The sequence below is a fragment of the Malurus melanocephalus genome, unplaced genomic scaffold (genome assembly GCF_030028575.1).
Source record: "Malurus melanocephalus ecotype Western Australia unplaced genomic scaffold, MMel_1.1 scaffold_604, whole genome shotgun sequence".
NCBI classification, from domain to species: domain Eukaryota; kingdom Metazoa; phylum Chordata; class Aves; order Passeriformes; family Maluridae; genus Malurus; species Malurus melanocephalus.
In genome coordinates this window covers 134,456-157,501 of record NW_026623836.1, presented here as the reverse complement: position 1 = coordinate 157,501, position 23,046 = coordinate 134,456, and the positions used below count along the sequence as shown (strand labels likewise).

The 23,046-nt window shown below is 46.1% G+C and overlaps 1 protein-coding gene across 1 annotated transcript; it reads left to right on the top strand.

The window, feature by feature from the left end:
- Positions 1-4,934: 4,934 nt before the first annotated feature.
- TMCO1 (transmembrane and coiled-coil domains 1) lies at positions 4,935-22,988 on the top strand. Its single transcript, XM_057383051.1, has 7 exons — positions 4,935-5,079; positions 6,394-6,471; positions 9,641-9,700; positions 13,104-13,150; positions 13,770-13,837; positions 17,333-17,477; positions 22,644-22,988. Exons 1-7 carry the CDS (start codon positions 5,010-5,012, stop codon positions 22,740-22,742), a joined length of 567 nt encoding a protein of 188 aa, XP_057239034.1. The 5' UTR covers positions 4,935-5,009; the 3' UTR covers positions 22,743-22,988.
- The last annotated feature ends 58 nt before the right edge of the window (positions 22,989-23,046 follow it).

The following is a 23,046-nucleotide window of genomic DNA, read 5'->3' as shown; positions in this document are numbered from 1 at the left end:
AACAGCGTGGCCAGCAGGACCAGGACAGTGGCTGTCCGCCTATGCTGGGCACTGGTGAGGCCACATCTCGAAAACTGGACTCAGCTTTGGGCCCCTCATGACCAGAAAGACATTGAGAGGCTGCAGCATATGCAAAGAAGGACAAGGGAGCTAAGAAAGGGTCTGAAGCACAAGGGTGGGGGGCCTCAGCCTGGAGAAAAGGAGGCTTAGGGGGAGCTTTATTACTCTCTACACCTGAAAAGAGATTGAGAGTTGGCCTTTTCCCTCTATGTAACAAGAGATAGGACAAGAGGAAATACCTTCAACTTATTCCAAGSTTTGAATGGGTAGATTGAATATTATGAAAAATTTCTTCACCCAAAGGATGGTTAGGTGTTGGAACAGACTACCCAGGGAAATGGTGGAGTTGCCATTCCTGGAAACAKTCAAGAACCATGCAGATGTGGCACTTGGGGACACTGTTTCATGGTGATCAGTGCTGGGTTAATGGTTGGTCTYGGTGGCCTTAGAGGTCTTTCCCAGCCTTAATGATTCTGGGATTCTCCCACCCAACCTGSGCCCTGTTCCTGTGAGCAAACTAAAATTATTGTTAACRACMCAAATTGAGGAATAAAAATTATGCTTAAGTCTTTGGCAAATGGGACCTGTCTGGGGAGAGCTATGGAGGCCAGGATTCAAAGTCAAAATGACCTCAACAAAATGGAAAAAGGATTGATAATATGTAGGGTGCAAGTCACGCAGACAAATGTGATAATGATCTGTGGCAATGTGAGATAGGAACCTGCTGGCTAGCTGGGCCTTTTACAGATAAAGATCTGGAGTAGAGTGGATCAAAGAGTTAATTGATGGTGCTGCTGTGCAAAAAGCAAACATCCCATTGGGGCATATAAACATCCACAGGTATCATGTTTTGAGAAAGGTGAGGCTTGGTGGAGAGACTCCAGTGGGGACTCGGGAACAGCGCAGGGTCTGGCTTTGTAGAGGGACTGCAGGAACTATCTGTGTTTAGTCTGGGGAAGATCTCTGCTGGSTGTAAGGCTGTGGGGACATGATAACCATTTTCAAATACATAAAAGACTGCCCCAAATAGAAAGGGCCTACGTTCTCTTACCCTTGGGGATTAAAAGAAAATATTGCCAGCTCAACACTGTAACACTTAATTAATTCAGGGACATTTTATAGGGGTGAAAATGGTTAAATTCTAGAAAAGGTTGTTTAGGGAGAGTAMGGACTTTCCACTTTTAAATCTGAGGATTAAAAAAAAAATTAAAAAGCAGTAGGCATGCTCCTGTATAGAAACTGTTTAGTAGAGCTGGTCCTGTGTTGGAGCAGGAGGCAGACCAAGCAATGCCCCAAGGTTGCTCCCAGCCCTCTTCAGAGGATTAGAACTTGCATTTAGGTTTTTAACTTCCCACTTCAATACAGCAAAACAGGTGTGGAGATGTTTGCCAGACAGGTCCCATGTCCCAGCCCTCATCACACAGGATGTGAGAGGACCTCCTGGGAAGCCAAGGCCCCTGTCTGCCCACTGCTTCCAATTCCTCTCCAGCRGTGCCATGGGAGCATGGCACTGCCTGTGGCTGCTGTCAGGGGAGGAAGTGCTATATGTGGATGAGAACTTCCTGCACGGATGAATTCCCGTGGATTCCCATGGCCCCATGCCAGTTTCCAAGCACTGACCATGGGCACAGGTCCTGTGCACCCCACTGGGAGCCAGGAGCTATTAACAGCTCTTCTTTCCTACTCCAACACTGACACAGCTGTATCTGAACAGCAAAACCCACTTAGTGAAACCTCCAGGTTATTTGGTTCTCCTCATGCTTGCTCTTACTGCTGCCCTGCTTTATGACAGTCCAAATCCTCTGCTGTGCTGCAGCTGCTTCAGGCTGTGCTGCCTGTCCTGAGCCTCTCCATAGATGCTCATYGTGGCATTTCACCTCCAGGTCCCCTTATTGCTGGACCTGTGGCAGGAGCAGGCACACCTGCAGGGGGAAGGATAAGTAAATGCTCCTTGATGGGCCCTGGAGGGATACGAGCTAAGGATGTCCAAGGCTTATTTATACAAAACACAAAGAGAACTTACAAAGATTAAGTTAACAGCTYATTGAAAACCAGGCCAGGGCTGTGGATTAGAAGTGAATAAAATCCAAGTCCCAGTTAGTTTAAGATGKCACCTTTCCTCCAAACTGAAATTTTTACATACCCTTTAACTGCCTGTTGGTCACTAACACACTGTGCAAAGCAACTGAATCTTTTGTTCACTTTAAGTTTGGAGACTTCAATATATAAAATCTGCTGGGATGGTGTGTCTCTCTAATCTGGTTCCAAGGTTGTCTCCATAAATATTACCACTTCTATATCTAGAAAGTTTGCAGAATACACCAGCCCCTAACTCGGGTAACCAGAGCTATGTATTATGCAAATACCTTCCTTTTTCTCATATCCCAGGCTGGTAGATCAAATCAGACTGCACCCAACTCTCATCTGTCCTTTACACGTTGATCAAAGCACAGAATGCTGTTTTGAAAAGGAAATGCCATTGAGGGTAATATGCCGTGTGTTGTGGGAAAAAAGGATCTGCTGATAAGGATCCTGGTGTGATTCAAAATGACAGGATGAAATTACAAAGAGCCCGTTGTCACCTCTACCTCCAGTTCAAAGCATGGACACTRGAGTGGAAAGAGATTCATGTCACTATCTCCTCCTGGCCTGGGTTTGCCAAAAGACCCCATTCAGTATCAATAACTGATACAATGTAAATAATTTCCCACAGCAGCGTRAGAGAAACTATTTCAAAATATTCTTTGATAGATGCTGATGCACCTCACAGCCAGGAAGGCCAGGGAGCTCTAAAGAGAGGGAGAGAGGGTGGAGGACAGCATACAGCACAGGGAAATTCATGAGGTGGCATAAAATAATAAAGAACYRCAGARTGGACTGGGTTGGAAGGGACCTTAAAGATCATYTCATTCCAACCCTCCTGCCATGGTCAGGGATACCTTCCACTAGACCAGGTTACTGCAAGCCCTGTCCAGCCTGGTCTTGATGCTTCCAGGGATGRGGCATCCACGGGTTCTCTGGGCAACCYGTGCCAGTGCCTCACCACCCTCACAGTAAAGAATTTCTTCCTTATATCATATGTCCTGCCATATCACCAAGCATTAATATTGCCCCGCTGCTCACCCCAAGCTGAAATATCCATCCTCATTTTCATCCCTGTCTGCCAGATGGCTCTCAGTCCCATGTCGCTGACATCCAGTTCTCAGTTCTGCCCTAGTGTTGCAGGACACGTGTCCCTGTGGCCAGACACGGTGCTGGGGCTTTTTTCCCGTGCATAGCTGCACCTCTCGGTGACGTCTGACTCAGCCACCTGCACACATGTGGCTCTCTAGTTTACTCGTGTGCCTGTCCCTGGGCTCGGAGAATTTGTTTGCTATCTGACCTCATGCCCTCGCTGCTTGCGCTGTCTTCTCCGAACTGCAGTTCCTCCCCCTCTTTCTGAATGGAGTGTTTAATTTAAGGGCGATGGGTTTTTTCCTTTCCCTGTTTTTCACTCAGCTCTGCCCAAATAATCCCACAGTGCATCACTATCACCGACAGCAAACTCCTCCGTTACGTAAGGAGAGGCACAAACCTGCCCTTCCCTGCCTGCCCTGTTTCCTTTTCTGTATTTCTGCTTTCTAGGTCTCCTCACCCCATTACAACCCTTGGATTTGGTCTAGTTCTGCTGTTCCAGGTGTAACCACTGGAGCCTCAATAAAAGYCAATTAGTCTCTCTGCCAAATCCTTGCCATTATTGCACTGTCCTCGTTAATGCACTTCTTAGTCTTCATCCCATCCGTAAATATTTTACACACACAGAGCAATGGGAGATTTAATTTGCTGTGAATCACAGAATGCTGCACTCCACTGCTGACTGTGCAAGGAGCATGTGGGACAGCAACAGCTGCTGGTAAAARGCAGGCAACAATATTCTGAAATATTTGATCCCAGAAACTGGGGACGCACTAACAGGACATTCTCTAATATCTCCTGGAGGGATGCACTGACAGGGTATTCATAGAATCATAGAATGGTTTGGCTTGAAAGAGACATTGACGATCATCTTGTTCCATCTCCCTCCTATGGGCAGGGACACCTTCCACTAGACCAGCTGCTCTGAAACCTCTCCAGGTTGAACACTTCCATTCACACCACTAGCAAATTAACCCAGGACCGAGTTTTAGGCTTCTCCAAGCCAACCTTTTTCCGAGGGTTATGTTAAGCGAAGCAAACACCTTGTGCATCTCCTCTGGTACATCGCAGCAAGGTGCAGCGAGAGCAGAAACACAAACTATAATAGCGTCAAACTGCATACACCAGGGGAGGCTTAGGTCGGACATTAAGATGGATTTCTTCATAGAAAAGATGATTACATATTGGAACGGGCTGTCCCTGGAGGTGTTTAAGGAAAGACTGGACATGCCACTGAGAAGTCCGGTCGATATCGTGGTGTTGGATCACAGACTGGACTCGGGATGACCGCGGAGGTCTTTTCCAACCTAATTGATTCTGTGAACCTCTCCGCGAGCCCTTCACCTGGCGCGGCACCACCACACGCAGGTGTGCGGGACTCCGGAGCGCTGGGACAGGAGCGGGATCCCCGCGCCCCGCAGCCATGACAGCAACCCTCCCTCAGCGCCTTTGGGCGGGCGGGAACCCCCGCCACGATTGACAGCCGCCTCACCCAATCAGAGCAGCGCTCGCCGCCACGATTGACAGCCGCTTCACCCAATCAGAGCAAGCTCGCCGCCATGATTGACAGCCACCTTGCCCAATCAGAGCAGCGCTAGCCGCGCCTTAGCCCCTCTCCCTTCCCGCGGCTTCTCTCTCGGCCGGCGTCGTCAGCCGGAAGCGCAGATGGTCGCTTCCGGGCGTTGCTGGGCAACGCGGGTGGGCAGCTTCCGGGTGGCGGTGCACTTCCGGGTTGGCGGCGGCGTTGCCGGGTCGGGGGCGGTGGCGGCACCACCATGAGCACAATGTTCGCCGACACCCTCCTCATCGTGTTCATCTCCGTCTGCACCGCGCTGCTGGCCGAGGGTGAGCCGGGGAGGGCGCGGCTGTGTCCGGGGGCGGCTGGCAGCTCCCCCGAGTGTTGACAGGGAGCGGGTGAAGGGGTGGGGGCGAAGGGCAGGTGAGTGTGAAACGGGATTCGGTGATTCGGGGTTACCTGAACCTGCTCCCGGGCACCCTTGAGGACAGCGGTGAATCACTCCCGAACAGCGCTCAGCCCTGTTGCAAAGCGGTGGGAATTAGGGTTGTTCCCTCCAGGAGGACATGGTGGATTTCCACCATAGCTATTTAGGGAAGGATGTGAAGAAATCGCCTGACCCTGCAATGATGGTGGCTTAGGCTGCTTGAAATATTTTTTAAATATTTAAATGGTTGAAATTGGTGCAGCTTTTTAAGGCTGTGTTGGATAGGTGCCTTTTTGGATAGTCACAAGTCACAGATCTTCTTCACAGTATTGTGTTTTATCTCTAAATCACCTTTATCCCCTCTACCCCCAAATCTTCATCCCACAGCTGCAAAACCCTATGCATGCGAGGGCAGGAAGAATCCCCAGTGGAATGTGGCCTTCTAGGAGCCCTGGTGCTTGGATTTTTGGGGTCAGGAGGTGTGCACATCCTCTGCCTTTCACACACGAGCCTGTGCTGACCTCGGAAGTGTTTACAGGGTTCTTTTCTCTGCAGCTGGTGGTTCCACTTGGCAGCGCAGTCCTGATGTCAAGCCAAAGCCAAAAAAAAAAAGAAAAGGGTGTCAGAAGTTTTGTGCAGGGGATGACTTTGAACTGCTCACAAACCCGGGGTTCTGCACTTGTGGCACAACTTGTTTTTGGTGTGTTTAAATGCAAGGATTTAAGCTGGAGAACCTCTCGATGTCCCTTTTAGCCTAATGTCTTAATTTGCCTTTTCAAAGTGTGGTGCTGCTAACAGAGAGATCCTGGTAGGACCAGGAATTATTCCTTAGGCCTTAATTAGGTGCTGTGGAGATGTAGAGCACAAAGATGCTTATTGCCTTTGATTTTAAGGTGAGCAACAGCTGGTAAATAATGGCATAAAGGAGCTGAAGCTGGTCGCTTCTGAGGATGTTTATTTTATACAGRGTTTATAAAAGTAAAAACGAAAATTTTTGTTTAAATTTTATGTATATAGTTTATTTTTATAGGTATGTTTTACATGGAACTTGAGAAGGGGATTTGAAGGGAAGGGATGGTACAGCTTGCTGGTGCTTTGGGCTCTTGGCTGCGATTTTGTAGACATAAAGTTTAATTTTTGCACATGCATTTGCTCACTCATTTCACCATTATTGCAGGGAGTCTTTACTTACCTCGTTGCTGGCTGTTTGTTTCAGGTATAACTTGGGTGCTGGTTTATCGGACAGACAAATACAAGAGATTAAAGGCTGAAGTGGAAAAGCAGAGCAAGAAATGTAAGTACTCATCAGKGGCTTATTCCTATCCTTAATGCTGGTCTTTTGCTGGAGGCAGCTCAGCCAAAGAGCTTTTGCTTTGTCTAAATTGCCCCTCCTGTCAATGGAGGACAGGAGGGAGTAAGAGATTGGTACTGGCATCTTTTTTTCTGAACATGAGTTGCTAGTGTCTGAAATAAATGCCTGAAATACRTTCAAAGACGCAATTTCTGCCTTCAGGGGTGAGCAGGAGGATTTAAGGTCTGTACAAAGAAAGGGCTTGGGTTGAATAATGAATTCCATGTGAGGAAAGCATTTTATGTAAAGATTAAAAGTGATGATTAATGGTGGGGGATGAGTAAAGACAAAGCCATCATAGAAGGGCCTGAGCAATCAGCTGATTTAAAGATAAACCAAATTATCCTAATGTAATGTAACCAAATTTGATAAACCAAATTATCCTAATGTAAACTGAATGGATTAGGAAATAAGTCCCAGGTTCATTCCATAGAGAGGTGGTCTGAGGGGCCTCTGGGCCTGGGAGGGGTTAAACAAAGGGTAAGGGAGCTGAGGGTGAGTAGTCAGAAGACCTACATCAAATATTAAGAGAAATGGTAAACAGGAGGGAGCATGGAGGGTTTAAATGGTCTTGTCTGTATCAGAAGCCAAGCTGCAGAGCAAAAATTCTGGCCTTTCTGACTCCACTGTGTACACCCTAGCCAAGTTACAGCAGTGAGAGACAGCACATGACAACTGGGGCCAAAATAGAGCTGGTTTTACCTTACAAATATTTCATTGTGGTGTCAGTGCTCTTTAATGCATGAGAGARCAATATTGTCACATATTGCTCTTACCAGCCCAGCTTTTTGCAGCCTTCCCCTGGGCAATATAAACGGAGGAGTTGAAGTATAGTCATGTTTGTGTCACAACGTTAGGGGCTTTTGTCACCACAGCAGTAGCAGATGGGGATCACATCTCTGCCTACCTCACTTGAATCCCACTTGTCCAATRTGTGCGATAGAATTAGCCCCAGAAGAGCAAGTTAGAGAAGGAGTTGAAACCTAGCTGCAAACTTAATGTCCTCTCATGTTTGTGCTGTTAAATTCCAAAAGCAGTTAGCAGGGCTTAATCTCTAGGGCTTAATGACTGTTGTAAGAGTTTAATGCTGTTTGTTTTTATGGCTCTCCTGGCATCTAGGCTATTATCTGTGAAGGGAAAGATGAGAGATTCATGCATCTCAATTAGTTTCTGATCTCCTTGTTTCATTCCCCACCCCCAACCAAAAAAGAAAAAAAGATAAAACTGAATAAAGAATCTGTAAAAATTCAGCTTTGCTTTTTTGCTTTCCTCTCTTGTGCTGAGGACAGCTGGCTGACCTGAGGRCTTACAAGTTGCCAAGTGGACCACTTGAGCCACACCTTTCAGCTGTTATCTAACACATCTGAAACAGGAAAAAACACATTTGAGATCTTTAAGCTCTCCCGTGAGAGTCCTAGYGATCCTTAGGAATTGCAAAAACAAAGGGGCTGAGAAGTGTGCTTGAGCAGACATTGTTACTCCTTAGTTTCATCTCTTCCTGTCCTCCCCTTCCTAGGGAGAGGCTCAGCGTTGTCTGAGGCTGCTGCACAGATTGTCCTGGGTAAATGTAGGGTAAATCTGCAAGGCTGAAGGCTGTCCCTGGCATTTCTGATGTGTTGTCCTGAATGCTCCCATGGACAGACTTTGACACTGCTGGACAGTCATAAGGGAATTGGGGCTGGAAGTGCTTTGGGGTTGGCATAAGGCTCAATAGCATTGTCTAGAGTTTAGAGCTGGGGCCACGGGGTAGTGTGGGCCAGGGTAAGGATGGACTGATCGAGTTTCTCCAACTGGATTTGGCATAAGGATGGTACTGAAACAGCGTTCTGTGAGCGCTGGGTGCACTTTGTCATCTGGCACCGCTCTCCAGTATTCCCCAGGGACACAAGCTCCCTGTTTTCCTTCATGTGCTAGCCTGCCTATCAGAGATATTCTTGTTCTTTGGGAAAAGCAATTTCTCAATGAGTGTCTCACTCCATTGCCACAGTGGGATGATGTTTAGGTAACTTCTGAGTTGGTGTGATATTCTGAGCAGTTGTGACTGACTCAGGCATTTCGTAAGGCAGTGCTGCCAATCTTGGTGTGGCTTGGAAGGCTGGCTGTCTTCATTTCCTCTGGGCTTTGAAATCGATGATGGAAGGTCTGTGCTGAGCTGGTACTTCATGAGAGAGGAGAGCCCTAACACTCAGGTGTCTGTGAGCTCACAATGACCAAAGCTCTCTGTTGGTAGAGAAGACATGGTACATGCAGTTTACATAAATACAGAGAGTTCGAACTAAAAAAAGGCCACCATCTTTTGTTAGACCATAGTCATGCCTTATCATCCTTGCTTTTTGTAGCACTCTTTTTTCAGGTCTTGAATGAAAATGTCTCTTGCTTCCTGGAAAAGCCCTTCTTGCTGTCCCAGAACCTCATTTGCAGCAGAGCAGCCCATTTGCTGTGTTCCCAGTTCCCTGTGCTGGCTCTGTTAGCCTGGTTTGCTGCAGTGCTGGYTGGTTGCAGGTGCTTGGTGCATGTCTGATTTGGGGTTTTAGTACCTTTGAACTTAGGCTCCTACTTAAAAATATTGGAAATACTTCAGTACTAATTAATTGAAGAATGGAGAGGCTGTGGCTGGCTGCTTGGACAGCATTTCCCCTGAGAATGCCTGCCTGTGAAGAAGGGATGTATGAGAACACAGGCTTTCCTGTATTCTGCTTCCCACTGCAGATAATCAGGAGCAGAGCTTGCCACAAAGCTCTTTTCATTCYACTTGCTGAATCAAAAGTACTGTCTAATACTAATGACAAATCAGCAAGGAGCAGTTGAGCCAAAATTGTCCCCAGACTGCTCAGTCCATAATGTAATGCGCTCTTGACAGAGTTCAAAGTTAACCCTTTGAACATGTTTGTATCTTACCCAGGGTTTTGAATTTATTTTATTATAGTTTTTAACTGATTGGTGTAATCAGCCTTGGCAGTTGATAACTTACTGGTCCTGAATATGTTCTTAGTTATACCAGCTGCCTTTTGTGTCTCTGTTCTCCTAAGGAATAAAATATTTAATTTACTGTGTGGAAAGGGAGTGGTGGTATCCCTGTGCAGAAATGATGGAATAYCTTTTCATTTTGCAGTGGAAAAGAAGAAGGAAACGATAACTGAATCAGCAGGCCGACAGCAGAAAAAGAAGATAGGTAAGACTGGTGCCTCAGGAATGGTGGAAAGCTGAGGAACTTATGGAAGTGATTATCCTTTCCTTCCTTTCAAGGCTATTTATTCCTTTGCCTTACTCTCCCAAGGCAGGAGATATTCAGCCTCCTGCTGGYTTTGATCAAATGCTCCTCACTGAGAGGCGCAGCACCTCTTGCTGAACTCCCTGACTTTTTCTCTCCCATTTTAGCCTTGATATTCATGGTTATTACCAACTTCAGCTGTTAAAGCTCTTTGCTGCAGTGCACTGGCAGCTTGCAGTAGCTATAGGACTCTGATTGTGATTTTGGATCTTTTTTTCCCGTCATTTGAACACTTCAGAGCTGAAAGTGTTCATGTTAACTCTAACTGTGCTTAGATTAATTTCAAGTTTGATAAATTAGTTTTGCTCATTTTTAGGCAGTGATTTATTTTTCCATTCTTTTTCATTGTCTGTAAGCTGAATTCTTTCTGGGTTAGGGTAACTTTTWAAGTACTGAACTAAGCAAGAACAAGGTAAGAGATGTTTAAAGGAATATGAGCTTTAGGAAGTTCTGCTATCTGCAGGACTCGCAACGTGCAGCAAAGCTCAGATAAGTTATTACAGAGATTGTGGCAGGAACACTTCTGAGAGCTCCTGGGAGTTGGTTTCCTCATTCCTCTGTAACACCAGGTAGCTGGATTAGTCATTTGATCTGTACAAAGCTTGGGAATTATAAACACATCTTCAAACGCTTCTTCCTAGGTAGAAAACCTGTTGTCGTTAGATTCCTGAAGGGACAGGAGCCAAAATGCTTCCTCTTGTGCATTTCAGTTCTTAATCTTGACTAATCCCTGCGTGGGATGAACACTGCTTGGTGGATAAGGCAGCTTTGAAAGTGACCATATGTAACAACTGCAAATAACATTAAATAAAAGAAGTGACAATGATTTTTTTCACAGGGCACCATCCAAGCTGTGTTCTTAGCAGACTATATTTTACTTGTGCTTGGACTAAAGCAATAAACAGTAGAATCTGAGGACTTCAAATGCTCCACCASTTTTTATACACTGAAATAATCTTGTTTTGCAGATGAAAAACAAACCACAAAGGGACAAAGATCAGAACTTAGGAAATGGCCACTGATTTTGTTTGCTGTGATGCTTGCTGGCCAAGCCTAAGATTCTGACACAATTTTTTTTTTGTTTTGGTGTTTTTTAATAAGTGCTGCATAACTTCAGTATTTCATTTGTGTTCAGGCAAAGATGAATTCTTGGTGTTTCTGAAAAATCAGGCCCTAAATGTGATACTGGATTTCCAGAAAATGACTCACAGCTGTTGAATGGTTTTGAAATCTCTGATCTCAGTAACTTACTGGATGTCAAATAATTCTGCAAGATGGGGCATTGTTGTCACAGCAAATCTACTTGTGCCGGAATTCTTCCAAGTTCTGCCATTTTAGTTAACAAAAAGTAAATATTGAGCTGAGGCTTTATGGATAAGTAACAGCTGTGATACAGACCTGCCTCAGTTGCCATCTGTTCCGTGCACAGAATAAGACAGGAGGTGTGTGGATGATATTACTTGGTTTCATAAGGGATGAATAATGCATGTGCATGAGGAGGTAGGGGGAAAGTTGCTTGGGAAGGCTTCATTTGGTGTTTCCTACTTACAAAAATGTGTAAAATGAACCAATTGTCAAAGGTGGTTGTGTCTAAACCACCTTTGACACTGCTGGAACAGGGGAGCAGGACACCTTTAGCATTGGYGCAGCCTTCTGTTTAAAGAGATAATTTGTTAGCTTAAACTTTGCTACTGCTTTCTGTGTCCATGTGCTCCTGGAAACAAAAGACAGTGACATTCCCAGCAGTGCACATGAGTGCTGGATGGACAGCAAAACTAAAACAAAGCAAAACCCCCAGTCCTGGCAAAATCCCTTTATTCTCATGGTTTGCGTTCCAATGAGAGGAATAAGATGATTTTGGACTCCAGGGAGCTGCTTGATGACCCAGTCCTTTTTCTCTGTGCCCCAGCTGTATARCAAAGTTCTTAACAGGCTGCTTATGTACGAGTTGGACAGGAACAGACCATTTTTATAAGGTGGTAAATCACCCAGAACATGTTCATTCTGAGTTTGCAGAAATAGGTAAGAGACTGGTCAGGTTTATTGGCAATCAGGGCTGCGTTCTTTTCCCTATGTAACCTTTAGCCCGCCTAAATAGATGGTTATTTATGCAGCAAAGGGGAAAAAACAAGTATTTGTGCCAAATGTGATTCCTGAAATGCTGGCGTGTGGCTACTGAAATGTCCCAGGACAAAACTTTCCACCTGGTTCAGGAAGCAGGTGTCTGGAAGGTTCCTGCCAGAGGGGATGGTTTGTAGTTAGGAGCAAATAGAAATAGTGAAGAGGGTTCTAAGAAATTGGGTAGGGGCATTTTATGACACTGACTGTGAGTCCCTGTGCTCAGCAGGGCTTGGGAGAGAATTGTGGAGCTTCTGTGCCGTGGGCCTCTTGTACTGAAAGTTCAAGATGGGGGATGCAGTCCTTCTGCATCTTCTCCTTTTCACTAACACTGTTCTTTGGATATTCCTTCATTATCCACATCCTTACTTTAGCTGGCTGTTGCTTCCCAGCCCTGGCTGYCCCTCTGGGTCCTCAGTCTGAGAGGAGCACAAGGGATGATGGGGTCATGGGGCAGGAAAGGTGATGGAATAATGCTGAAGGCCAGAGCAGCCCTCTAATGAGGGACATGGAAAATGCCTTCTTGAAAATCTGTGTATCTTTGAAGTCTGTGGTGATTTAAGGACAGACTAAATTTCCAATGAGAGTATTTTCTGCAAAGCACGGTAATACACGCATTACTGAATTTTATGTAGGAAATCTCTTTCCCCTTTGGAGAATCTCCTAGATATAAGAAGGGTCCAAAATTCATACTAAGACCAGCAGGATGTTGGTGTTGCTGAGGTGCAGCTCCCAGCTCTGTGCATGGTTTTCCCTTCTGAGACCTCCAGAAGGAAATCCTTACTTTTTCAATGTATTTATGATGGTGTGCAGCAAATTGAGACTGCTCTCTTTGGGAACTGTGGTAGAGGGACACTGTCTGTTTCCTGGCAGCAGTGCTCGTGCTCCTGTGTGAGTTGGTTGAGTTAGCAAATCTGACACTGGATGCATTTCTTTCAAAAGTGCTGAATGTGTGATTCCAGCTGCCTCCTCTCTTTGTGCCTGACTTGCTGCATGTTGTTGTGGTGGAGAAGCAGTTGGCTATGTACAATTTTTCACTTTCTACTGTCTGGCAAAGAGGGCTGGAGTTGATTTTGGAAGTGTTATTTGTTTGGAGAGCCAAAGAGGTTAAGTTTTCCTGGAAATGAAAACACTCTGGTTTCTAGGTTGACATAACTGATTATAACTGTTGTTTCTGTCTTTCCAGAGCGACAAGAAGAGAAACTGAAGAATAACAACAGGGACTTGTCAATGGTATGAAAATTCAAAGCCAGTTYCCAACTACTGAAGATTTCAATCAGTTTTCCAACAGAAAGACTTTKTTCAATTGGCAGACATAGCTGCTTTTCCTCTGGAAAGGTTCTTCTGGATTTTCTCTAATAGCTACAGATTTTAGTATGAAGCACAGAGTTCTCCAGCARTTACTGCCTCATCTCATGCCAAACCTTAGCTATTTTCATCTTTRTAAGTCTATGATTAGAATTAATGGTTGTGGCTTACTGTAACTTTGGTCATTGTCATGATCCCCTGCTGGGAATCCCCTGGGAATCCCCCAATGGGTTTTATAGGCTTAAGGAAAAAATAAAACCAGCGTGTGCAAGCTAACAGGACAGCTCTTGTGCACTTTTGGTTTTGTCCCCTTGAAACAGCTCTTCATCAGTGGCCCACACTGTGGTTGCCTTTGTACCCAGCTTTTGACCAAACTTTGCTTCAGGGCTTTTCCAGTCACTTTTACAACTCCTCTGCCTCCRAGGTCATCTTTTTTCCTGGTAGATTTCAGTGATGTGTGCAAAGTCTATTTTTAAGTGTTTGAGCTCACAATGCCTCAGTATGGGCCTGTTGTTTTCATTATCTCTGACCTTTCTGTCTGCAGGTTCGGATGAAATCCATGTTTGCCATTGGCTTCTGCTTCACTGCCTTGATGGGAATGTTTAACTCCATGTAAGTATCAACTTCCTAGATYCTTTTTCTTGAATTTTTATAGTGAATGTGTTTTCCACCTTCCCTTCATCACCCTGAAGTGTTAAGAGTGACATTGTCCAGGCAGGAACCATAAACAGATAAATGGATCCATATGAAGATGCAGTGATTTGGTCACCACACGCACATTCTGCTCAAGAGGGAACATTGGGTGCTGAACACAACCAAATTGAACAAATTYAGTCTAGACACAGCTTTAATATCCTTTCTGCATGGGAACATCCTGATTAGGGCAGGTTTGGTGGATGTCAGGCAAACAGCTTCAGTCTTCAGCTTCTTTGGCTTTGCTGTAATGATGTGACCAAAGAAAGCTCTTGCAAACAAAACTGGGTCAGCTCCCTTGCTCTTAGAAATGAGCTGTAATTGCAGAGTTTGTTGTTGCCCTAGCTGAGGTAATCAGAGTCCAGATATGAACAGGTCCRTGTATGGGCTCCAATCTTCATTTGCTTTGAAAGTGACCTAGGATAGGTGTAGGTTAAAAAAACAAACAGACAAGAAACCCCAAACTGGTTTGCACAGTTATGGATAGTTTTGTTTCAGATATGCAAATCTGAAAGGCTGTGCTTGGCTTCTAAAACTTGCTTCACTTGAAATGTGAACTGTGTCGTGAACTGTTAAATTTGAAGGTGACTGAATATTGTTAGGATAACCTTTAGGAGGCTGCTTAATATCTGGGTAATATACTTGCCCTRCAAGCAGAAATGTACATTCTTGGGCACCAAAACCTTTGGCCTCTGTGCTGGCAGTCCCCAGGATCCAGTCAATTGTTATTTTACTGGAGATCTGTGGGTGGATAAATTGCAAACATGGGGTAACATAATAACACAAGTGCCACTTTGTGGATCGTTTATTTATTCAGCTTAGTCAGACCAGCATTGAGCGTTCTGAGCAGAGCAATCCAGCAGYGAAGGACTTTAAAATTTGGGTACAGTCTTGAGTCACTGATGTGTCATTTCACTGTGGCCCTGAGCAGGCCTGGAGGTGCATCGTGAGCAGCAAGGTGTCTGTCAGGACGTTTGTAGTGCTACCCTCAAAGGCCTGCAAGTGATTGCCTTGCTCTTTGGATGCAAAACAAACACCAGCACCTGCCCCTGAAGCAAACTGAAAAACAAAYTAAAAATGCCTTACCCCACTGTCACCACTTTGCTAGAGTGGGAAGAGCCTATTGTTTTGAGTCTGCTCTGACTAACAAGTGTTACAGAACTGTAAGTTTGTCAAGGGCTTTAGGAAGGAGTTGATTTGGGTTCAGTTCTACATGGCTCCTCCTACCACAGATACTAACTGGAAGAAAAAAAGGAGAAGAAACCAATAAACTTCTACTGAGTTTACTYGATTTGTTCCTCTTTTGAGGATTCCTGCCCACAGAGAAAATGCTACTGACAGAGAATTGATGTGAACCCTTGGGCATATCTTTCCTTTAACTGCCTCTTTCTTTAGAGGCAATCTGAGCAGCAGGAGTATCCAGAGAGCTCACTGAATGTTKGAGCTTTCTTGCCAATAGCTGAGGCTATTGAATTAATATCTAAAGATTTGGCTGTCTGGCCTTTGAGTCTAGATAATCAAATCTTTGCTCCTGGTCTCAGCCCAAAGTAGGCAGTGAATCTGAGTCAAATGGCAGCTTTGGTGGGTGGTACCTTCCATGTCTGGAGCTGGCAGAGTGGCTGGTGCTGTTTCTCATGTACTGTCAGTGTCCTGACATSGTGTGAAGAGCAGCTGCTTATTGCTCACTTAAGGATTTAGGAGGTTCCTAGGCTCCCTCTGGGAAGCTCCTGCTGCCTGGGGTATCCATGGAGGCACTGTGGGTGTGGTAGGAAAAGGAGGGAAAGGGTGGCTGACACCTGCAATGGCTGTAACCACGTTTGCTGCTTTTCCTGTTCTTGAATGAGTTCGTGGCCCCTGGGAAAAAAGGAGCAGGAATTGTGTGGAAGAGCACCATGTACCACCCTTTGGACAATATCTTGCAGAAGCTGCTACTCTGGCTGGCACCTCACCATTGCCAAGTGCCACMTTAGCCAAACTGGAAATCACTGGGATGAATGACCTGCTCTCATTAATGGAGTGTCAGTAGTGATGGGGCAGCAAGTTAGAACATGCTGGAGGGATATGGAAGTGTCAGCAAGGCTGGTTTAAACCCAAAGAGCAGACTGCTGTGCCCAGGACAAACAGCTGAGTGAGTGATTGCTGTGGCTTGAAAGGTACATGATGGTAATGAGACCTGCAGCAGTAGTGGCCTCCAAGYCACCAGGGTTTTCTTCTGGGAGAGAAATTACCTTCTGTGTGTCTCAATTTTCTCTTGCCAGGAACTTTTTAATGCAATTACTTCTCTGCCTTRCTCTAAGAGTTGTGCCTTCCAGTAGCTCTTCATAACTGTGAAAACCTGCTGGAATTAAAAGCAGGTACCTCAGGGTGCTACTGCTGAAGTACTTGTCATTCTCACAGCAGGAATAACGCAGAATTTTAAGCCACTGGGGGATGTTCCAGGGAGATAAACATCCGTTCCGAGCTCTTTTGCCAAAGTGCCTGTGAGATGTAAACAAAGTTGGCGTGTGTTTGAGCCCTGGCTGTGTGAATGCATCTCCACAGGAAAGAAGGCTCATTTAGGATCTCTTGAAACAAGAAACACCTGTTCACAAATCAGCACATGCAGAGAAAATAACATCCAAATATGCACATGCTGATGAGGCATCATACACATCTACATCAAAAGATCGGGTCGACTGTCTGGCTTGGGAGAAATCTTTGCAAACTGGCCAAAATTCACACTCTGCCTGATGCCCTGGAATGTGGACCTGGAGGGATTCCAGGAGCAGGACATGCCGCTTGGAATATGCGCTATCATCCTGCCTCTGCACTGCCTTCACCTCCAGAGCTAATGCAGAGAAACTGGGGGCATTAAAGTGTTCTCTTGATGGCTCTCCTGTACATCCTGAGGAGCACAGCTGCTCCAGGGAAGGAAAAGGTGTCTTTGATTTATGCTCTGCTTAAGAAATGCTGTTTTGCTTGAAGCAAAGGGTCTGTCTTGTAGCAGTAAGAKCAATAGAGCAGGGTGACAGTCATCCATCTTTTATGGAAGTACTGACTGTATTCTGGGAAGTGATCTGCTAAATCTTTGAAATAAAAGATTTTGAAATAAAATGCACTAGAAAACTGTGAAACACACAAGATTTTGTGAACCAACAGCTTGTCCAGCTGATCACTTAAATCACTGGGAAGCACTTCAGCTATGGCAAAACTATTCCTGAGGGAATCCTACCTTGTGGGTGGTTGGGTGTGGAGGGCTTGGAGAGAGAGATGTCTGTATTCTCCTTGGTGTAAGTGTATGGAGAGGGGCTGGAGAAGGCAGCCTTCCATGTGGTCTTACCTGCTCTGGTGGCCTGTTGAAGATGCTCACTTGTTCTTTCTATATCCAGAGGTTGTTAGCTGTCTCCAGTTGTGATCCAGTGCTCTCTTTTCCAGATTTGATGGCCGAGTGGTGGCAAAGCTTCCGTTTATCCCCCTCTCATACATCCAAGGTCTCTCCCACCGCAACCTCCTGGGTGAAGATTACACTGACTGCTCCTTCATCTTCCTCTACATTCTCTGCACCATGTCAATCAGACAGGTGAGTACACTTTCCCTGGAGCAGGAAAAGCAATTCTCCATCCAGGAAGAGGAGTATTGCACGTATGGTCTTGGATCTGTTTGTGGTATCTGTGTTTGCCTTCATTCCTGTGCTTCCAATTCAAAGCAATTCTAGGTTGGGATCATTAAAACAGTTGCTGTCCTGGACTGGCCTGGAAGACTTGGCTGGAAACTTGCACCAGGGCTGTAGGGCAGAGCTGGCAGGAATGCATYCCTGACTTGTGTGATAACTTTGTGGATTGCCATACCAAGAGATTATCTCCATCAGAAGCTGATCTAAATCCTACTTCTTAGTAGTTAAGGCTTTTGCAGCAATATGTGCATCTTTACAAACAGCAGGATCTTCAGGGGAAACTTCCTAAATGGCTTGCAGTTCTATAAAAATTTCATCAGTCCATAAAGTTGCCTGAAAAGTAAGGAGAGAGTTAAACCTGCTCTTTTGGGTTTGTCCTTCCTGTTTTTCCTGGCTGCCTGAGTTTTTTCAGAGTCTTAAGAACTTTACCTTTGGTGTCAAGACTCTCCCAGTGTTAGGGATGTGACACAGAGGGGGTCTGGTATGATAAGCCAAGAGCAGGCTCCACAGAGCTCTCCAGCAAAGCTCCATAGTCTTTTGGAAGAGGGTGAGGATAAGGGACCTGTTCAGGAAGGTTCACTGGAGAGGGCCTTCTCAAAGCAACAAGAAGTCTACTTTATTTTCCAGTTCCCCCAGAGGGTTYTAGGGAGAAATTAATAGACTCTGGATAAGTGCTGGTGCAACAAGCTGCAAATTACTTTCTCTTATGTATTTGTATTTCCCTTTTCTTTGATTCACTTCCTGAATTCTTGCTTTTCTCCTTGACCCGCTTGTTGCTCTTTCTTTGGGGGWGCCAAGGAAATTTAGACTAAGGGACATATTTAGCTCTTAGGATAACCTTCCAGAATTCCTGGGATGCTGTGATCTGATGCTGTTCCTTCAGGCAATCTTGGTGTTGCTGGTGATGGTGCTGCTCTGTGTTATCAGTTACATAGAAAGTCCTTTCTCTCCAGTGCTGCAAATTTTGATATGAAACTAAACAGCACAGTCAGCAAGATTTTTCTGCACCCATCAAGTTGATTGGGGAACTGTCTTGCTGAAAAATCCCCATAAAATTACGTTTTTTTTTTTTGTCCAAAAATATAATTCCTGTGSTTAGTTCTAATGCTGGGTATTTCCTGATGTTTTATATGGTAAAATTGGTGGGCGGCATGAACTGAGGGGCAGAAATCCCAAGCTCTTTGCAGTGGGTTGGGCTTTCCATAAAAATTCTGGGGGAAAAATTGCCCTTGTGCTTGAGAGCTCCTGCTGATGTCCCTGTGGAGGAAGAGAGCGAGTTTATTGCTTTGGAGAAGGGTGTGAGACTGCAGTCTTCATAGTGCTGCCTTATTTACGTGATCATGGTTAACAATTCCTGCACTTCTCCAGCTGTCAGGCAGCTCAGCTCTTCCTCCTTGCTACCTGGAGGGAAGGGCAGGGACACSTTAGTTTGCACAAGAGGTCAGAACTGAAGATGTGATTGCTGCTGGCATCCTGCTCTTGGCTTTATTGCTGTTGGAAAGAACCTAGGTGATAACAGCACTGGGAAGAAGACTTGGAAGCTGTGACAGGCCAGGGGGAGAGGGCAAGAAAGTAATTAAAGGTTTAAAATGGTGCCAAAGACTTGCACTTCGTGCTTTCARTGACCTTGGAGGTGAAGACTTTGTGATCCTTTGTGTTTCACTGTGTGCAGAAGGTGAAATATTGCCAGGTTGGCTGCAAAACATGCTGGCCCAAGGGAGGAGAACCAGTGTAGGAGTTGGTGTCTGGCTTGATGCTGCTGACACAAGAGGAAGAGTGGAGATGTACCAAAAATCAGGGAAAAGGTCRTGAACAAACCAAGGAGACCAAAGTTCCTCAGTCTTTCCTTAAATCCTGGAGCTGCCTATGAAACAATCAAAGGCAGGGAAGAGAGGTGTTCCTGTGGAGCTCAGAGAGAGGTAGGACAGGAACTCCTGTGTGTGTGAAAAAACAGCGACCTGGTGGGAAATGCAGGGGAGTCTGTGGGGCTGGGAGACTGCCTGGGCGGTGATTAAACTGACATTAGTGGGACAGGCAGGAGCAGCATCAGGGACTCTCTTCACGTGGGGGTGATAAACTCTTCAAACACTGGGAAGCTTTGCTGCTTGTGACCTGGCCAGCATCTCCCAAAATAGTCACCTCGCAGTGAGTAACTTCCTTTGCGCTGTTCCCAGCTCTCCCTGGCACGTAAATCCTGTCTCCCAGTTCCTCCTGCCTTCCTGTTTGGAGAGAGGAGGGTTGCTGGGAGAGGCCTTCCAAGGGTCCTTGAGCTGTTGGGTTTCAGCTGGGAAAGTCCGCTGCTGGGCTGGGAGGGAGGAGCAGTGTCAGGGTTACATCCTCTGTCCCTGCTCCTGGTTCTGAGCTCCCAGCCTTCACCTGTGCTGCTTGGGAAGAGGGACATGCTGCCGTTCCTCGGGCGTTTGCTGCGCTTCACTTCCGTTTCACACGCATCTGAACTCTAGATTAGGCTGCTTCTCGCTGAAATGTGTTCCTGGTGGGAGGGGGAGCCAGCAATTATCCCTGCTGCCAGGACTGCATTTTCCCACAGAGCCTGTTCTCGGGGCTGGGAGCCTTTTGCTGACTTGTCTGAGGACTCTTCTGGGTTTGAAGACAAAAGCAGGAGCAGCTCCTGTCCTTCCTGCAATCATTTGAGGAAGGATCAGAAGAGCTCAGATGAGGGATTTGGATCCTTAATTCTTCCCTCCCTGCTCCTGAAGGTGATGATTGTGCTTGTGTTGAAAGCAGACTCTGCAGATTTCCTTGTCCYATGTGGCCTACAGCAGATGGGATGAGGTTTCTGCTGGACCTTTCCCCATCCCTGTTGTTTCCAGCTGTGTAGATTTCAGCATTTCTGTCCAGCAAAACTTGCTTTGGAGCTACTGTGTGATGCTTTCTGCCTTCCAGAGCAGGGGGGGGGGACTGCATGGAAGGGTGATGCTGGACAGTGTTTGCAGTCTGGAATTCAGACAGGCAATCACCTCCCTTCCTCTTCAAGTGGTTGGAATAAACTCTATCACCACAGTTCTCCTCTCTCTCCGTGCTGAAAGGAGCAGGGAGGAGGCARTACACACTTGCCTGGTTCCACGGATCCCTGCTAGGATCTCTGCTCCGCGGGAGAGCCGGCAGGAAGGACAGGACACCGGTCCTGCGGGCTGCTGGCTCTGCAGCACCCTCTGGTGTTGCTGTGTCTGTCCCTTGTCTGCTCGTTTTGTCCTTTCTCTCCACGACGTGACAGGAGGAAAGCACAAGGAGGAACCACGGGAAGRAATTAATGCTCTCATACATATTCAGTTGCTAAACATCAACCAGTGGCTGGCTTATGTATGCCATGGACTAAAMCTGATGTAATTCCTCTTCATGTGTTCCTTGTGTATGGGCTGAAACCTTCCTTTTCATAATCTCCAGATGGAATGAATCCTGATTTTATTTTAGGTGCTGTGGAATTGCAAAACTATCTGCCCTTTTATTTTTTTTTTTTTTTTTTTTTTTTTTTTTTTTTTTTTTTTTTTTTTTTTTTTTTTTTTTTTTTTTTTTTTTTTTTTTTTTTTTTCCTTCTATGATAAAAAAGTTCAAGAGCTCTGTGGTCTTGCTGTCTGACCTATCCTGACAGTTATTTTAGAGAGGACACTCAGGTTTGAAGAGAATCCTTCCTCCTTTTGTTGTCTCGATAGCCACCACTCAGGTGGTGACACAAGGAGGACACAGTTGTTTTCTTCTTTCCCCTGCATCAGATGTCCCTGTTTTGCCAGCACTGTAGGAGCAGCATTTTGAACTGGAGTTCTTACAGTGAAGGATGAAACTGAAAGAATCTATGGCTCTTTGTAGTTGCACTGTTGTAATATTTAAAAGAAATTTCACAAAAATCAAGAAAAATATTCCTATTTAAATATTCTGCTGTGAGCTTTTAGCTTCTGCCTGGCTGTGCTAATTTATTCTTCCCCTGTTTGTTGTTTTCCACTGAAACACCCTGCTGGGATGCAGATGAGGTCATCCCAATAGTCAGGTTTTGGGGTTTGCTCCATATGTCCTGTTATCCTGCATGTCTGCAGCATCCCATTGTTCTGYGTGCAGCACTGGCATTCATATTAATTCTGGGACTAAGCTCCTGACTTGCTCTTGGCACTCACTCTGGTTGCCATGCTGCTGTCCCAAATTCCAGCTGCATTAGGAGAGAGCCCTCCTGGCCAGTCTGCAAACCCTGCAGCTCCCATGGCCACCACCAGCAGTGCTTTCTGGAATCTGGGAAAACCGAGGGCTGCCTGGGTCTGCCCATGAGCAGCGTTGGAAACCTGCACTGCAGTTAAATTGCAAAGATACTGTATGTGAATGATGTGTAAAGACAGCTGAGTAGGGGGTGTGTAGCTGGAAATGGGGGAAAATCATCATCCAGAATGTGGATTTGGTGTTCAGAGGCTTTTGTTGAGGGGGAAGAGTGGCCCCAGCTGTGTTGTGGATGGTTGTCCATTTTGGATGGCTTGGGATAGAGGATATGTAGTAGCCACATGGATTCGACTCCTGAATCTGCTGAAACCAGTGGTGAGGTTTTGCTTGTGCTACCAGAGAGGGTCCAGCAGAGGCCACAAAGATGATTTGGGCTCTGGGGAACACTCTAATAAGGAGAGACTGCGGGAGCTGGGCCTGTTTAGTCCAAARAGAAGACTGAGAGGGGATCTCATCATGTAAATGTCTCAAAGGTGAGTTTCAGGAGGATGGTGGCAGACTCTTCGGTGGTGCCCAGCAACTGGATGAGGAGCAATAGCTATAAGCAAAACACAAGAAGTTCCACTTCAACGTAATGAAGGAGTTCTTTGTGCTGAGGGTGGCAGAGCACTGGAACAGCTGCCCAGGGAGGGTGTGGAGTCTCCTTCTCTGGAGAYATTCCARACCCACYTGSAGGTGYCCCTGTGTCACCTGCTCCAGGTGACCCTGTCTGGACAGGAAGGTTGGACTGAATGATCTCCAGATCATCTTCCAACCTTAACACTTCTRTGATTCTGTGAGCAGAGGTGGGATTTCTTCTGTCTCCCTCGCCAWGGTCTGACACTACCCTGGTCTTTATTCTTGTTCTTGCAGAACATCCAGAAGATGCTCGGCCTTGCTCCTTCCCGGGCTGCCACCAAGCAGGCAGGAGGCTTCCTGGGCCCCCCACCTCAGGCAGGGAAGTTCTCCTGAAGCACAGCCCTCACGGAAAGCCTGACYAGTGCAACAAGACTGCCTCGAGGAGGTGGCAAGACAGGATTCTGCACTGGCCATCACCTGTCCGAAACCAGGCAGTGCACTACTGAAATCATCATCCATTTGGAGTAATCCACCAGCAGTTGTTCGTTCATCCAACCAAGAAACTTCTCCCGGAAGATAACGCGACCTTTGTTTCTGAGAAATAAACGGCATGGGCATGTTAATTGATGTTAACGATGTCTGTTAATTGGGTGTTGGAGGCTGCCGCTGGCCGCGGATCGGCTGGCYGGGGTCCGGC

Coding starts and splice junctions, on each gene's coding strand:
- TMCO1 (XM_057383051.1), top strand. CDS start 5,010: ATGAGCACAATGTTCGCCGACACCCTCCTCATCGTGTTCATCTCCGTC. Junction 5,080..6,393: donor CACCGCGCTGCTGGCCGAGG/GTGAGCCGGGGA, acceptor TGTTTGTTTCAG/GTATAACTTGGGTGCTGGTT. Junction 17,478..22,643: donor GCACCATGTCAATCAGACAG/GTGAGTACACTT, acceptor TTGTTCTTGCAG/AACATCCAGAAGATGCTCGG.